At 51.2% G+C, this 17,616-nt stretch overlaps 1 protein-coding gene across 1 annotated transcript; it reads left to right on the forward strand.

Moving 5' to 3' along the window:
• Window positions 1-11,517: 11,517 nt before the first annotated feature.
• On the forward strand, window positions 11,518-16,844 carry GRXCR2 (glutaredoxin and cysteine rich domain containing 2). The gene is made up of 3 exons (XM_072873387.1): window positions 11,518-11,974; window positions 14,609-14,824; window positions 16,665-16,844. Exons 1-3 carry the CDS (start codon window positions 11,630-11,632, stop codon window positions 16,842-16,844), a joined length of 741 nt encoding a protein of 246 aa, XP_072729488.1. The 5' UTR covers window positions 11,518-11,629.
• The last annotated feature ends 772 nt before the right edge of the window (window positions 16,845-17,616 follow it).

A 17,616-nucleotide genomic window follows, 5' to 3' on the forward strand; every position in this document is an offset into this window, starting at 1 on the left:
ATGGGAAACTGCTCGTGAAAACCCTGCTGCTGCAAAGCAAACAAACACTTGGTCCATGCAGCCAGTCACTTGTAAGCGTCTGCTCTGTCAAACCAAACAGGTTTTCTTTGGCCCACCATAAGGATGACTCTCAAGGAGCTCTGCAACCTTCAGTCTTCTGGCTGAAACCGTGGAGATGTTGGAGCTGCTGTGTCTCCGCTCCTTCTAGGGAGTCACGCTGGAGGGACCGTTGCACCTCCAGGAGACCGCGTCCTCCAGGCTGGCTGCCCTCGCGCAGCCTGCGCCAGACGGCTCTCCAGCAGGACCGACATCCCGTGCGGGTCTGGTGATGGGCTCCCGAGACGTGCCCTTTGGCAGCGGTGGTGGGCGGCTCTTGTGCCTGGGTCCCCCTGGGCTCTCCGCTCGAAATAACAACAGGGAATAGCGTGAGCATGTGAGAGGAGCTTCTCTCCATTACCCCTCGCCTCGTGTGCTCTGGAGCCGTCCTCCTCGCCCCATCCTTCATCCCACCACGCAACCCAGTGCCCGGATGGCCGACCTGTGGACATCAGGGACCCCGTGCCCCCTGCGAGCGCTGCAGGGGCACTGGGCTGCAGTTAAACGAACACTATGGCACTGTTGTGGACGTGGAGAGAGGGCATGGGCACGGCAGCGCTTCCCGGGGGGCTATAAAACGCCTCTGCTACTCTGCATCTCGCGAGTGGATGCCACACGCCTCCTCCTCCGGGGAAGAGGGACCTTTCAGGCTGTTTTTAGCTCCTGGAGGGCAGGGAGAGGGGGTGCCACTTACCAGCTGCTACAAATTATAGATCTGAAGCTAACAGCTTGTCCTCCTACCCACCCACAAACACAACGCCCGGTGCTGCTGCTGAAGGAGGGCGAGTGGCAGGTCCTGCCTGTGCCTCTGGACCCCAGGGCCAGGACGGGGAGCGGTGCCCCCCCACAGCTCGGGGCTGCTCGCTCTGCGGCTCAGCTGCCCTGCGGACAGCACGCCATCGGCCGTGGCAAGCGGCCACGCGCAGCTGCAGCGGCGGGTTTTGTACACATGGTCTAATGCTAATTTGGAGGAGCCTGCACATTTAGTAAATACATTGCGTTTGCTTGGAGACATAATTAGGCCAGCGTGAATCTGCGGGGATGTGCACAGCACGAGGACCTGCAGCCAGCAGAGCAAAAGCCTCCCTAAAATTTTCCATCTCTCAAACCAACCCCTTGTCCCCTCCGCTACGTCCCGGTCGGGCAGGCAGCCAGTGGCCGCTGCTCCCTGCCCCTGCCGCCCTGCTCCTCACCCTCTGGAGGGGCACACAGCGGGGACAAAGCCACTGGCAGCTGGATATTAAGTCTTTCTTTCACCTTTTTCCCTTTCGTGAGGTAGGCATCAGCTGGCGGATAAAAGCCAAATGCTTGAGAAGCCATCTACACTTATGTAAGAACAGTGGCTTAGAGAGCTGTTTATTAATCTTACAGAGAGTCAAATGCTGTATTTTGCCCATAACAGCCTTGTACGGTCTTGCTCTTGGGTAACGTGAAGGCTTCAGCCGATTCTGAAGTAGCTGGAGCAGAGAGGTGCCTATCCAGAAATAGAGAAGTATTTTTAAATGAAATTTATTCACTGATTTTCCTTAAGACAGATCGTTATGTGTTTGTTGATGTATCACCAGAAGTAGCTGGCGGTGGAGCCGGGCCGAGCGGCAGCGAGCGGACTGGCACCGTCCTCGCTGTGCCCGGGGAGGCCACCCCGACCATCTCCTCCTCCTCCTCTTCCTGCTGCTGCCTGCTCTCTGCGCCGAGGGCTGCGGCGGCAGCCCAAGAGGGAAATGGAGGTGATTAAAGCTGACAGCAGGCTTGTGAGTTTTTGGGCCAGACCCAGAACAGGCTTTGGCACCTCCGAGTTAGCAGCTGCGAGGTCTGAGCTCGGGCACCGGGTCCCGAGCGGGTGTAGCTGCCAGGCGACGGGGTGACACTGCCGTCCCTCCCGAGGACAGATGCCCTGAACACCGTCTGCATGGGTGCAGGAGGACACAGCCATTCGGCAGGTTGCTGCACGGCCTGGCGCTGGAGTTTCCTCCTGGGGAGGGAAGCGCGCTGGGCAGCCCCTGCTCGAGAAACCGCCGTTTGGGCGTTAAGCCGCCTGTGAGACCGTGGCCCCTCCAGCAGACAGTGCCCCGGGCGCCCCGGCACCGCAGCCCGGCCGGGCTGAAGAGGCCGCTGCTGCCAGCATCCGCTCCACGCTCCTGCCGCGGCTTTGTCTCTAATTTCTGGTACATTCATCCTTGTTTCCCTACAGTGCGGTGAAGAACCACAGAACACCAAGCACTAAATCCCACTTTACTGGGATTTGCCCGATAAGGGCTGAATCTGCAGGAATGCAATTTTCATTTTTTAAGACGGGAAGAGGGAAGGGTGTCCAAGCAGCAACAGACCCGAGCACCAGCCGAACAGGCCTTGGAAAGTTGCTCTGAGCACTTCTCAGCTGTTCTTCACACGGGTCTGACCACAGAAAATGTCAGGCTTCAGTTACCTAATTAAACACAGATGCAAATAACAACACTGCTTGCAATGATATATCACCTTTTAGCGTTCCCAGGTGCTCTGGCCAACAGCGAGTGCCGCAGCCCAGAGCAGGGCCCGTAGCTCAGCCGGTGAAGCGAGCCAGGTGATAAATACCGCTGCTCCGAAAGCCCCAGCTCCAGGCTGTGGTACAGGAGGGGGAGCGTGGAGCGGGTAAGTCTTTAACAGACCGCTGCAAATGTACCTCTGCTTTACGGCATTAAGGAGCAATCGGTTCAGCTATTTGCTGCTGCTTTGTTTGCTCACGTAGTGATTTGGGGGCTGGCAGGTTGAGTCTGCTTCTCTAACAGCTCCTGCTTGCAGAGCAGTGCTCCTCATGGAAGGAGGTCTGGAGAGCGGGATCCAGGCTGCTCCTGAGCCCAGTGACGAAGAGCACAGTGGAAAGGCACAGCGGGGTTGGAGTCCTCGTGGTACTCCACGCTGGCAGACCATTTTCCGCGTCTGCAGGCACGTGGGAGCTGTACCTCAGCCACGGTATAGACCAGCGTTCCTCGCGCGCTGCCCTCTGACGCGAGGCGGTGCTTATCCCAGAGCTGCCCGTTCCCCTGCCAGGGCTCCTCTCCCCAGCCGCCGCGCGTTTCTGGCCGTGCTCGCTGGGCAGTGCGGCCCTCGAGCCGTGGCTGTTCTCGCTGCTCTGCTCTCTACCCAGAGCACACGTGTTCTTCTGAACTCCAGTTTCGGGCTGTGCTGCTGCTCTTGGGAGGAGCTGAGGGAGGTTTGCCTCCGTAGGTAAAACTCAACCCTTGGGAATTTCCCTCTTTGAAGCGCTTTTTCCTGGTTTTTGTTTCTTTGTGACTTCAAGATTTTTATGCTTACTTAGGACTCTCACCTGCCCATGTAAGAGTCTCTAGGGCTAAGGTGGGTGCTAAGTAAGCCGGCTTTCATCAGGGAGCCTGCACGCTGCTCCTGGAGGTGCTGGGCGTCCTCCACTCCCGCTGACTTCAGCCTCCAGGAATGCACGGCGGGCCCTGCCTTGTGCGTGAGGTGAGACAGCAAAAGGAGACGTTCTTAGCTTGGTTTCCTAGAAAAATGGAGTTTTATGAACTCGCGGTGTATGTGAAGGTGTGTATGTGTAGCTCTGTGCACCCTCATAACTTGTGAATCCAGTTCAGCGGAGAGTAAAAGCATCCAGAACTTTAAATATCCTGTGACCTTTGTGAAAACAGATGGCTGAGCACAAAAGAAGGAAACCCTGTTAGCCCCTTCATGAAGGGAGACATGCAACATGACTTCGCACCTCATTTCAAATCTAATTAGATGCTCACAACTCCTCACAGGACAGAGATGTTAAATGTGCTCCAAACAAGAGAGGATGTTTGCATCTTAACAGACCTCAGAGAATCCAACCATGAGCTAAATCCGTATGAAATCAGGCTTTCTTTTGTTGCTATATGCATAAATCTACTAGTTTTTACCACAATACCAACGGCTTTGTTTCTGCTGTGTCCCAGTCCCCTAGCCCCTATGGGGTGCACTGCCAACAGGTTTCAGCCCTCTGTGTAAGGAGAAGTTTGGATGCAGGATGAGATGCTTCAGAAACCCCATGGTGGGGGGGTGGTGAATGGTCAGCAGCTGATTGCTGACTGAATGGTCAGCAGCTGATTGCTGACTGATGCACGCGCTTGTTAGCGAGCGAACGGACACCTTTGGGGGAGCAGACCAGCTCTCCTCAGCAGCTAGCACTGAGCAACCCCAGCCCAGAGGAGCGCGGGAGCGCTGGGGCTGCGCCCACCAACCCTCCGCAGGAGCAGCGCGGGTCCCTCGGCTGCGGGAGCCGGGGGTGTGCTCTGGCTGGGAGGGAAATGCCCGCTTCAGCTCCTTGGAATTCCAGCAGGATCCGTGCTTGCACCCGTATTTTGCAGCCGGAACAAGTTGCCTGCCCAATGCTTCAAAGATTTTTACATAAATCTCTGGCAGAGGATGAAGACGGCCGTGGACTTCAGCGATGCTCGGTGCAGGTCAGACTGCTTACCATCACCAAACGGAGACAAAGCTTAGTGCCTCCTGATCTGAACGTCAGAGCTTATGGCTGAGCAAATCTTGCACTGTTTTCCATGATTTTGAAATCGCGTTGTTAGGGTAATTAGTTTCAGTGCTGCTTGCACTGGTACCGCCCGTTTCAGTTCATGTGTGTTGCTCTCTTGTGCCTATTTTCTGCTAATGATATTAAACAAATTAACTGCTGTGAATATCTGTAGGAAGAGAGAATGCTGAACAGCCTGCTTTGAGCAGGAGGCTGGACTGGGTACCTCTTGAGGTCACTTCCACCCTGGATTATGTGGTGATCCTAAATCAAATAATGAACGTTATAGCTAGCACTGAGCACCATGCGACCCGCGTGTTCAGCCAGATCTGGTTGGGGCAACTCATATTTAGAAAATTCTTCAGACTTTTAAAATCGTTCATTTAAAAATGATGTGATGCTTAATGTCAGATAAAAGATTACAAATGTTATGAGCTGCTTGCAGAGATAAATGGGAGACAGCTAGAAGCAGATCTCCGCCTGTCTTTTCTCATGTAGACTGGTTTGTAAGGCCCCAGTGTAAAACAATCTCAGCTGAGACTTTCTTGATGCCGCAGAATAGGAAAATACAGAGCAGTAATTCACAGAACACTTTTGTTTACTAAAGTATACATCTAGCTGCAGATACCAGTGTCTCCTGCTACTGTGGGTAAGCAGAGGCGTAAGGCTATAGTCTTGCAGACCTCACGTCCATGCCCCGCATCTCTGCCTGCATTCTTCCGCAGCGTATTTGCACTGTGTCACTGTCACCTCCCCAGTGCAGGGGTGGCCACAATGAACTGCTACGCTCTGCTGCCTGGGGACCACGTGAGGACGAAACGATGCAGCCTGGTGCGCTGTGCCGCCGTTTGCAGTGATGGCAAGTCTTCTATCAACTGATCTGGTGGCAAAAACCTGGGTCTAAGGAGTGTTTCGGCAACTGTTTCAAGTGCAGACCTTGCCTGGTCAAGGTGGTGATCCAGCCCAAGCACTGGAAAAAAGTTCAGCACTTGAACTGAGAAGATGGCGATCTCTCTGCTCAGCAGGCAGTGCATTGTGTTTTTTCTCCTACACGGGAACATAGGACTTTGTCTCCGAAACACATGGAAGGTATGCCGAAAGGGAGAATTCTTTTCTGCCACGTACAAAAGGACTGGTCTGGTCCTGTCCTTTTTGTCACCTTTCCTCAGAACTGCTGTACTTTGCTATTACTGTAACTTTCTGCAATACAAATACATGTGCCATGGTAGTACTCAACAGCGAGAGGAGTGGTGAAATATGATTCTTTAAATCAATGCCATGCTCCCCTTATACTGGAAAGGAAGCCTGGCTGGAGCAGGCCTGGGTTTCACCACTTCTTCAGCTAAAAATACAGAAGGGTGTTTGCCAGGCTCAAGGGAGATAAGGTGAGCCAGCAACAGCGAAGGCCCCTAGCTTGAGAGCTTTGAGACCGCGCACCAGACCAATGCAGTATGTGCTCGTTCAGGTCCCAGTCTAATCCCACACCCCGTACTGGGAGGCTTTCTCTGCAGATAAAGAAACAAGTGCTGCATTCAGGCAACAGCCTCATCGATGTCTTCCTCAGGCTGGTGGGTGGGGTAGTCTGGTCTCAGTCACTCCCTGCATCAAGCGTCTGCTGTGGCACTATATACGGTACAAGATTCCTGTAGCCAGCATAACTTCCTAGGTGCTTTGACATCAGTGGGTAAAACGTCTTGTCCCATGTGCAGATCAAGGCACCTCTCCCTGTGTCAGGTCCAGCCGCTGTCGGCTTGGTCACCCACCCTGTCACATCAGGTCCGCCGCAGGCCGGCCCCACCGGCGAGGGAGTGCGGCTGGTGTATGAACGTCAGCCTGTGCTGGCAGCAAGTATGTTTAAAAGGGAAGTCACTTTTTTCTTCTTTATTTTATGAGATCAGAAATATGAGGATTTCCCCCCTGGGCAAAGAGAGGTCAAGATCGGCTTCTGGCAAGTCTGCTTGCACGGCAAGGAGCTGTTGTAGCCATTCTGCCTGCTGGGCGGCAAATCCTCGTGGCTGGCAGGTTAAAGGGAGCGAGTCCTATAGAGCAGATGCTATTACCAGGAAGCTGCGCTGAATCTGTTCAACAATATATGGAACCCCCTCATTTTGTGATGAACGATGAAACCCAAGCTCAGGCTGTCAGGCCAGGTGGAGCGGTGACCGCGCTGCCTGCAAACGCCCTTCTGGGAATCCCAGGCCCCGCTCTTTTTGATTGTCACGTAGCGCGTTGGGAAACCTGCCCGGTTTGCCGGCGCCGTGCTGCGAACAGCCCTCCGGCCGGCAGCGGCACGAGCCTCCCCGGCTGCCCGTGGGCAGCGGGGCTGTGACGGGCAGCACCTCCAGCGCCGCTGTGCTGCCGGTGGGCCGGGGCGGCGGGAGAGGAGCGGGTCCCTCCGAGGCAGGGATGGCACGGACCCCCGGCCGGCGGAGGAGGAGGGCTGGCAGCTGCGGGGCCTGTTCCCAGGGCACAGAAACGCGTCTGAAACCTCCCGATGGCGATTCTGCAGCTCGGACGAAAGTGGTGGAAGGGAGCCTGAAAATTGGACCGAAGAGCAAATGTGTGAATAACTTCCAAAGAGTCAAAAACCGGCTCTGGCTTGGACAGCCCCCCTGTTCCTGTGCTGGGGCTCTGACTCTGACACTCCTCACGTTGTTTGTTTTTCTGCTTTCGCAGTGACTTGTCTCAACGCCTCAGCCATTAGCGAACGGGCTCGCTAAACCCAGCAGGCTAAAGGCTGAGAGGGGATGCAACTGCTCTCTCCAAATACATCAGGAGGTAAAAACTACCAACAGAGAAGAGGTATTAAACTAAAGGACAGTATTGGCGCAAGCACAAATGAGTACCAGTTGGCTGCAAACAGATTTAGGCTGGAAGCTAGAATATTTCTAACTATGCAACGAACTAGCATCTGTAACAGCCTTTCAGATAAAGCAGCAAGGGCCAAAACGTCAGGATGTCCCCGACTGCCGCATTAGCTTATGGAAGGGGTGATGCAGTATCGTGGCAGCACGCAGGCCACGAGCCGGGAGCCCGGTGCGGCGCAGACTCCAGTCCTTGGGGGGTTCAGTAACTCGCCCCAGAAGAGACGGCTGGTGCAAGCCCTGCCCGTGCCGGGGGGAGCTCCGACCGCGCTCCTCTCTCACAAGTGACAGGCTGTCCCCTGCTGCAGGGAAACCCAGAAGAACAGCAAAAAGAGGAAAGCTTCCTTCTTTTGTGAACAGTCAATTACAGTTAACGTGGCAGGCCCGACAGTTCCTCGTACGTGCCACCACATCTGCCGTGGTAATGCTGCTATCCTCCCCACCATTAAGTCTTGCAGCTAGTAAGCGGCTCCTTCCCTTCGTTCTCTCCGTGCATCTAAGAGGTGTCTAAATGCTGGTGAGCTTTTCCTGGTGCATATCCAAGAGGTAACCTCTTCCTCAGGTTAGCAGCTCCGTTTGTGTCTCCATGCAGAATCTTTTCTTTCCTGCTTTTACTTGCTGGCCTCTTCGGTGCACGCAGAGCCCGCTCCAACTCCTTTAAATTATCAGCTAAAATTATCTTCTTGACCTGCTGCTCTGAACCCTTCTGCTTGCTACTCCCACACTGAAGCTAGTTTGATGCTTGTGTCCTTGCTTTCAAGCCTCTGCCTTGCTCCTTTGCTTCCTTCATATCTGCCCTGCCCTCTTACCCGTGACCTCCAGTGCTGCTTTGTGGCCCCTAATGCTGGCTCAGGCCCCTTTGCTGTCCCTTCTCCAGCAGTCACCTGCAGACTTTCCTTTAAAACACTGCGTGCGCTCAGGATAGCGTGAGCAGTGGGGCAGGACTGAAGCGCGTGGGCATTGCTGCAGCTGAAACCGTAACGCTCTTCCCCCTCGGATTCATTGCCTGCCCTGTGCTTTCAGGGGAAGGAGGATTGTAGTGCTTGCTCGAAGGAAGCAAAACAAAACATTTTTCAGCAAAACTTGCAGGCGGAAACTTGCCTTCAAAGCGTTACAGTCCAGTTCGCTACAGCTCTTCTTTCTGTCCTGCTTTGTACGTACCCTACTTTGTTGCAATAGATCTAAACCAACATGCTACGCTCCTTAGGGCAAGGACTGTCTCTTTGTTCTGCAGAGCCTCCAGCACACTTCCAATAATTACTTCACGTTTCCTGACATGGGAGGAGGGTGAAGAGAGGCCCCGTGCTTGAAAGACAGATGTCTTTACAACACAGTGGAAAACAGTCTGAAGTAAACCATAGTGCAGTGACGATCTAGAGCGTGAATCTTAATGATTTCACTGTCGTATGCAGAATGATGATTGTATTTTTAGTAAGACTTGTGCTAGCTGTGGGAAACAAGCCCACGCTGACACATGAGAGCAGCGTGAATGCCGCTGCGCGGGCAGGGCTGTAGCAGGCGGCCGCGAGCCCCTTGCAGCCCACCCATCCTTCGCCGCTGCTCCCCAGCTCCCGCGCACAGCGGTGCCGCCCGCCCCAGCGCGCCGTGACGCTCCTCGGCTGGAGCGAGATCGGTCCGGCTTTGGAGGCGGCCTCGTGAAACGCCACCTGGGAAGTCCCCGTTTGGGATATTTAACGTGGAAAGGTTGGCCCCAGCTGTTCAGAACAGCTAAGAAATGCAGAAAGGCTGTTCGGAAATCTTTTCTTTGCAAGATGTATCTGTACAGGGACATAGAAAGAAGCGCGTGTGTATCTGAGCGAGGAGTCCCTCTGCAGCGAGCCCGCGTACGGCCGCTCTGTGCCGACCCTGGGTTTGCAGGGGGAACGTGCGGCCGTAGGACCTCGTTTGCGCCTCGGCAGAAGGCTGAGTTTCACCCTGGCTGCAGCCCCGGGCTGGCAGCCGCGGGCTGTTCGCATAGACAGCAGCTCCAGCCGACAGTGCTGCAGAGGACGGGATGGTTCTAACGTGCAAATTACAGGGCCGGGGCAGATTTGTTGTGTTTCGACAGCACCTGTAAGTAACTGTAAGGATGGGAAGTCGCTTTGCTCGTCTTGCAAGCGCAGATCGTGGCAGTGGTGCTCGCGCTGTGCTCTCTCATTGCTGCTTTGAACTTCGTTTCCTGTTTGATTGTTCCCTTAATCAAAAGAAAATGAACTCCAATTAAGGTATCTTACAAAGTATGATTTGCGTCAAATTAAGACTGCTGGTGTACCTTTGAAAAAGCAGTAATACTGAGGCCTGGTTCACACAGGACTGACAAGAGAAAGGGGTGGATCAAGCTTCTCAAGTAAATGCAGTAAGAGCCGAGTTTGATTAATGCAAATGAAAGTTTTCATATAATGTCAGATTCTCCTGTTTGAGATAGGGTGGGAGACTGACATGGCGTTACGGTAGTGTTTTGGAAATGCAAAGGGCGTATCCGTGGCTGTATGTTTACCCCGGCGTGTTCGTGCATGTTCTCTCAGTGGAATATACATCTTTTATGTGTACTTATGACGAGGCTTCCAGCAAGGAAGCCGGCTTCCAAGGAACCAGCGAGAGCAATGCCTGTCACGACAGAAACCACCGTCTACGCATGAAGACTGGTTGGTTGGTTGGTTGGAAGGTCTGCATTGTGTATTATTAGTATACAGCCTTCTAAACTGTCGTCCTAGTATTTCATGAACAAACTTTTAACAAACGTAATAAATAAATCTATTGAGAATACTAAGCTTTAAAAGCACTGGTTTTGAATTAAAAGAAGATAGCCTTGGCAGGATGTAGGCAGAAAGCTTAGTTTAGGTCCCACTCAATGAAACTGCATTTAATAGTGGAAATTTACTGAAATCTTGGAACTTGAAAGAAGAGAGATTTTAACTCCTGTTGTGGGTACTTGATATAAGTAGGTATTAGGAGATGTTTAAAACCCAGACAGCAGTTACTCTATCGATGCGTTTTTGTACTAAACATACTCTTCATTTTTTCCCTTGAAAGGACAGACAAGCCCGAAGCGCACGGCTGGGATGGGCACCGTGAACAAACCCCGACCTTAACAGAGTAACGACGCGCGCTCCAGTAAGGTATCGGTGTCAGGGTAACCGGCGGGGATCTCTAACGACGGGCTGTCACGGGAAGGTAACTTGGGCCGTTGCTCGCTGCCGCCGGGGTGCAGGGCTGCCCAGGCGTCGAGGAATTGAAGTCCCTCAGGTAGGCGCTGAGCCGGGCTGGCTGCAACCCGCGCCTTGCAGAGCTGCTGCTGCGCAACGCACCGACCTGCCTAAGGCCGACCTCTCCTCTCTTCCAGGGTAACCCGCGGCCCCATCCCCTTCTGCTCTGCACCTCTGCAAACCTCTGCTTTGCCTACCGGGAAGGAAAACGGCCAAATCCCAATAGCTGCACCGTCTGTGCTCCTTGAGCACGTGCAAGGGACTGCAGCTGAGCAGAGGACGGGGCCTCTGGTGGCTCTCGGGAGGTGACTGTCTCTGAAAAATGAAAAGCAAACCCAGAATGGTCAAAAGGCCCTGAAAACCAGCAAGAATTACAAATAGGGATTGAAAGCTAAAGAGAGAGAAAATCTTAATTAGATCTCCACCAACCTGTAGAGGAACACATTTGGATTAAAAATGAAATGGAGCTTTGTACTCTCAGGGTTTCAGAGCAAGAATGGAAGAGGAATTATTCCCATTTGCTATTTGTGAAGCTGGATTGCTGCTTCTGTGAACTTGTCTTTTTAACTTCTCACCTTGTCAGAAAATTGTGAAAAGCTGCGGGGATGGTGTATTTGGGGTAGTTCTTATCACAGCACATAGCGTAAACATTTCCATGGTTTCACAACATGGGCAGAGCTTCCTATTTAATCCTGTCCTCTCCAAGTTAACTCCTTTCCTCTTGTGGTAAGCCAGCCTGTCCACCGTTCACCAACCCGCCTTGTATTTCAGTACCATCGATATTTTCTCTTTGTGAATATCTATCAATATTTAATACAGTGGTGTCAGTTTTGCTGTAAGATGAGAGGAACTACTAGAAACCTTGAATTATACATTGTGTGGCTGGGGGAAGCTGGGGAGAGTTTTCTTTTGGACCCAGAGCTCTTGGAGTTGATCTCCAGGACCTGCAGCTTGAAATCCCAACAATGGATGAGCACCAGAAGAAACTCAATCAGCGGCACGAGGGAAGGCCCCGCAAAGTGAGGTTCAAAATATCGTCAGCTTACAGTGGCCGAGTGCTAAAACAAGTCTATGAAGATGGGCAGGAACTCGAGCCCCCAGCCAAAGAGCACTCTCGGCGTTTTCTCCGCCACAGCTTCGAGCCAGGGGACCGTTTCTGTGGGGCTGGGGAAACACCAGAAAACAGGTTTTACTCGCCAGCCAAGCTGACTGCCCAGCGGATCAGCATATTCAAAGAGGACAGGAGATACAGTCTCACCAGTAACTCGCCTCTCCTCGGTGACTCCCAGCCAAGCGACAGTCGTTGCAGGGTAAGCGATGTCCAGCCTAGGGCTGTCAAACGGTTTGGAAACCAACTTCAGACTAAACCATTTTTGGAGTAATAGGGTAACAGGAGTCTCAAACTGGAACCACGTTCAGGTAAAACTCAGTTTTGTCAGTCCAGGATTTTAAAAGGGTGATTGTAAATCTTCAGCCTTTATCCCACAAATTCCGGATTCTGCTTACTCTGCAAATGGCAGGAGCCGCAGGTGTTGCAGCAGCACAGTCAGCAAGCGAACAGCACCTGCGAGCTGTGCTCCATCTTCGCACTGGGTTGATTTGCATCTGTCCATTTTGTAGAATAAGATATAACATTTCCATATATATCAGTATCTATACATATAATCCTAATGCATCTAAAGCAGTCAAATGTAAGGTGGATATTATCTTAATTAGTTATATTTAAAACATTAAAGTTGCATGACTTGAGCTGGCAAGAAGGCTAGTGCCACCGGCAGCGTACCAGTGAGCCTCCGAGCGAGGCATCCGCATCCTCTGGCAAGGCAGAATTACCCTTCGGCTACTCTGAAAATCCCAGCTTAGTTTCACTGGATATTTTGTTAACATATAATTAATGCCATTGATATAGAAGTGTCTCTTTAGTCCTAATAAAAAGCCAGTACGTGTGTCATATATGGTAGATTGATTAATACACAGGGATTATGTTCATTTTCTTACCCTGTCGAATTAGATTTATGTATCTTTTACTGCTGTTTGATCAAATCTAGATGTACCACCTAAGCGATTCATACAACAGTGATGGCATATCGGTGCTATGGATAACACAGCCATGTCACACTGATATGCAAACTCTAAACGGAGCGCGTTATATTGATATAATCGGCAGACTTGTAAAACTCGAGGTGAGTCTGCTCAGAGAAAAGATGATAAAAAGGAAGACGGCGTGAGGTAAGCCGGCTAGCTGAATCGCTACCAGGCCTTTCCCTGCGAGACGGCTCATTCAGCTCCAGGTCAGGCTGAACAACGAGCAGTTCGTGTCGGCAAACAAGCCGGCCCGTTGTCCGGTCCCCCCGCACGCCCGCCCAGCCCCGCAGCGCCTGCTTGGCGGTGGTGCCCCAGCTGCTCGCGGCACGGCCCCGGACTGAGCGCGTATCCAGCGAGAAACGTGAGGTCACTCAGGTACACCAGCCCCTGCGATAGAAAGAAAGTTGTGTTGCCATCCCTCGTGGTCTTTGGATAAAAAAGGAATGCCGCTCTGGCACTTATGCAACGAAAGAGACTGAAGTGCTTTAAAAAGTATAAAAAGCTTTTTCTGGCCTTGGTTTGAATACATTGGAAGTCTGTTAATTCTTGGTGCTAATCAAAGTTGCATGCAGGAAACCCAGATGGCTGATATTTGAACTACGTTTAGTTGATATGCTGGGCATCTAGTTTAACTGAAAATATCCAACCACGATGAATCTCTCCTGCCTAAAGACACGGCACTAATGTGATGTTATCCATACCATTAATTTGTTCTGCATTCTTGGGTAACGCTCATCTCTAGTCCTAGTTTCCCTAACCAAAAATACCATAAATACCTTGAGTAATCACGCTATCCAGTACCAGTTCTGTTTTGTGTCAACATGCGTTTGGTATTTGGAGACACCGTGTCTGTGTAACCGATACGAGGCTTCTAAAGCCTTCTGCAAAGGGTCAGGGTTTGTGCTCACCTGCCTGCCCCTCCACGCTTCTCCCCGCAGAGGAGCGAGTGCCCCAGTGCCAGGACAGCCATCAGCCACCTCACGTCAGCTGATGCGACCCTGGCAGGGATTTTCTTAGGAGAACATCTCCTTTTGCACCGCTTCTTGATGCAGATACTTAAACAGAGCGAAATATGAAGAGCGTGTAAAACAACAGGCTCTGGTAACTGCCATATGATACCTAGTGCAAAGGGAAAAAGGGACCAGGTAAGCAAAACGCTGCTTTCAGAGAAATGTTTGACCATGCCAAGTTTGGCTTTAAAACCGTTAGAAAAGAATGCAAATTCCAGTGTCCCCACAGACGGTTATTTAGTCTGGCTCCTCACTGTTAGGAACACGATTTAGCATTACAGGATGAGAATTTTTTATCATCTGACCCTTTTGCGAGCATTAATAAATTACAAAGAAAAGCTTTCTTTTAAATCTGAAAAAACCCCATCAAAGGCTGCAGAAGAGGTCACCATCACGAGGAATTTCCACTTCTGGCCAAAAACGTGAAAACCCCTCTCCACCCCCCAACTACTCAACCTTGAAAGAAACGTAGGTCAATCCCCAGTGCAGAGGTTGCTTTTCCATATATGCCAACACCGCTGCTCTTAGAATTGTGCCTGCTTTTTTTCTTGCGTATGGGTTGGAATGAGAATTTACCTCCCCGAAAGCTTTCCCCATCCAGAACATGACATTAAAGCGAGGCTCTGAAGATCCGACCCAAAGTCGTGGTCCGATCCCACAGCCCGTTAGGGCGGTCTCTCCACCGCCGTTCTGCTCGGTGCCGTGGGTGCTGGTGGGGAGCTGGCTTGTGCCGCAGAGCCAGCCCAGTAGATGGCTGGGCAGGGGGGATGTTCTTCGGGAAGCCCAGGGATCATCGGTGCTTGGAGAGCGTGTTTATACAGGCGAGACACTGATGAGATCCTTCTACAGGCTTCCCCAATTCTAGATTTTGGCAAGATCATCATCTACACTAATAACCTGAAAATCATCCGTGCACCAATGGACCAGAAAGAGCTCATGAGAAGGATCATCCAGACTGAGGGAATAAATGACTGGGCCTTCGTATACCGGGAAAGGAAAGAAAGATTGGGTGGTGGACATAAAAAAGATGTGGAAAAAAAGGTTGCCTGCAACCAGTATGTGCAGGTAAGAGAAAATGGACAGTGCTTTTTTTCCCCCTAAGGCTTTTGGGTCTTACAGCCCCGGTCACGCCACTGAGCATTCCCACCCAAGCCCCATCTATGTCTGCAGCTGGCACTTAACTAAATTTGGATTAAAAGCATTGCTTTATTCCTCTTCCCAGTCGGGACGTAACCGATCAACGCTGCGCTGCAGTTTGCGCTCTGGGGACAGCTGTTCTGCTTCCAGGTGCTCGTGTCTCCCACTTGATTCTTCCCCTGGAGATCACTGACGGTTATGTAGCTTGGCTTAGGTCCAGCCTTCGTCACCGTCTCCCAGTGGAGTAAGAGCAGGCCGGAGTTTCTCCAGCCTGACAGGGCTAAACACAGCTGCTCCGTGGTTGAGACTGCCGGAGGCTAAAATTTTAATATCGGCTGAAATAAGATTGTGCCTTCCACTTGTTTTCTCATGGGTTAGTCTTTGTTGGTCAGAATCCCAATTAGTCTGACCATAATTTGATCCCACAAAACATAATGTTGTCGCGCAGGGCAAATACGAAGCATTACAGTTTTGCAGAGCTGAGACCGACCTGTGCTGAGTGCAGGTTCCCGTGGTCCTTCTGCCACCACGAGCCTTGCTTACGGCTCGCTTGCACAAAGACCCCGTGAAAACTGAAAACAGCCCTGAGAAACTAAGTAGGAATTTTAGCCTTTGTCAGTTTTGAAATAAACTTGATTTTCAGAAAGAGGACTTTAACATAAAAGCCAAGATTCACCCCATCTACCGGCAGACAGCTATCTAAGTCATCAAAAAATCACTTCTGGCCTTTGGGGGAACGCAAGTCGAAAAGGAGCTCCGTAAAGTAATTGACTGCCTTCCTCCGGTCGCCTCCCTGGAGGAGCGCGCTTTGGAGCAGGACAAGAGCTCCTGTAAGGCGTTGTTCCAGAGAAATGTGTTAACCTTGGAGGAACTCAGCAAAGTACTTCTGTTCTCCTTGATGTTTGGGAACAAAAAGTAAAACTTGAAGGTCCTAAAACCATGACTTTTTTTAGAATAATTTTGGACTTCCTATATGCTGGTATTGTGAACATTCATTTAAAGATGACCAAACCACAGGAAGGTTATTCTTCTGAGAAGTCAATTAATTTGGACTACCAAATTCATAAGCAGGCACCAATATGAAGCGAATCTGGCACCTACTGCCCGTATCTTAGTTAAACCCTCGTTCTATAGTGCCATGTAAAGTAGAACTGCTGCACAGGAATGATGCAGGACTCTGAACCTGACATCAAAAGAACGAACCTACGCCGTGCTACTTTCTTCCTGATGCAGATATTTAATCATTTCTGGGCTCTGCGGAAGCACTGAATTTTAAGATGGGATTTGATTGTCTGGCACCCTGGGAGAGAGTTGCAGGCACAAGGGGCAGCTTGAAAGAAGCTGTGCATGTCGGTGCTGAGGGATTCGGGGGGGAGAGGGCGAGGAGAAATGCTTGAAGAAATGAAGCATGGCTCAAAACTGAGGATACAGAGCTGAGAAGGTGGATGTATTAAGAAATGACAGGACGACAGGTGGAGCTATGCAGACCCTTGCAGGAGGAGAAAGATGAATTTGAAAGTATTGTTATAAGCCCAGTCACATTAACTAGTCATTTTCTAGAAGTATCCACAAATTGTCCCCAGATACATGGGAGTCTTTTTCTTGAAGATCTTGCTGTAGAGAGCTGAGTATTGTTGGCAGAGTGGCACGTCAGGAGCAACAATTACTTAAAAGACCAGAAGACAGAATTTCCCTCTTTCAAGTATGTTACTGACTCTGGTGTCTGATATCCAGTAACAGACTTCTTTTCATGATCTGTCTCTTTCAGGAAGGAGGTGCTGAACGTGGTTGTTCCCAGTGTAAAGGGTCAGGCTCTGCTCCTTGCTCGCTGTGCCATGGAAGCAAGTTTTCAATGCTGGCGAACAGATTCAGAGAGTCCTACCGGGCTCTCCGATGTCCGGCTTGCAATGAAAGCGGGCTGCAGCCCTGCCAGATCTGTGCTGCCTGATCAGGACCACCATCCCTGCAGCAGGCTGCAAGCACCACGGCAATATTGTGTTGAGAACTTGGAATTATTTAACCTTCAAGCAGCCTCGCTATAATGACCAGTTTTTAAAAGATGGGAAAGGCACGTTATACTTATCTCACTGTCAATGTGAACACCACACCTCTGCTACCGACTGTCTCCCTTGTCTGCTACGTACACCCGTCTAACTCTTGAATCGGCCCAGGCCCGGGTCTGCAGGGGGGAACATATCCCCCCACGCTAGAGGAAATTATCAGGAGTTCAGCACCTGCGTAAAGGTCTCTGGCCACTGGAGCTCAGCCTGAATTTGCTGGCACCGTCCCTCAGTTGGGAATGCGGTGCCCGGCACAGCCCGGCCCCGACCCACCAGGCACTCCAGTAACGTCACTACAGCAGCAGCAGTAGGTGCAGTTTGGGCAGGTCGGTAACGTGTCAGGGTGTGAAGTCTGTTTGTACGACAACAGCAGAGCAGTGCCTGGCCCAGGTTTTAACGTGCTGAACGTTTTAAAATTACTCTGTCTTTTGTAGTGAACTCTGTACGTGCCCTGCAGTGTCACAAGCATTTCCTGAAGATTTAGCCAATTCTTACATCTGCTTTAGCGGACACAATGATTCCTTTGGGGTCTGATTCATGGGAAGAAATTGAAAACCCTTCCCAAACCTGGAGCTATAAAAAATTTACAATAATTTATTATTATAAATAGAAGTTATTAAGTTTTTAGCCTCCTTATGAGGAAGTGCTGAACTAAAATTC

Source organism: Ciconia boyciana, chromosome 9 (genome assembly GCF_034638445.1).
Source record: "Ciconia boyciana chromosome 9, ASM3463844v1, whole genome shotgun sequence".
Taxonomy (NCBI): domain Eukaryota; kingdom Metazoa; phylum Chordata; class Aves; order Ciconiiformes; family Ciconiidae; genus Ciconia; species Ciconia boyciana.

Coding starts and splice junctions, on each gene's coding strand:
- GRXCR2 (XM_072873387.1), top strand. CDS start 11,630: ATGGATGAGCACCAGAAGAAACTCAATCAGCGGCACGAGGGAAGGCCC. Junction 11,975..14,608: donor CAAGCGACAGTCGTTGCAGG/GTAAGCGATGTC, acceptor ATCCTTCTACAG/GCTTCCCCAATTCTAGATTT. Junction 14,825..16,664: donor CCTGCAACCAGTATGTGCAG/GTAAGAGAAAAT, acceptor TGTCTCTTTCAG/GAAGGAGGTGCTGAACGTGG.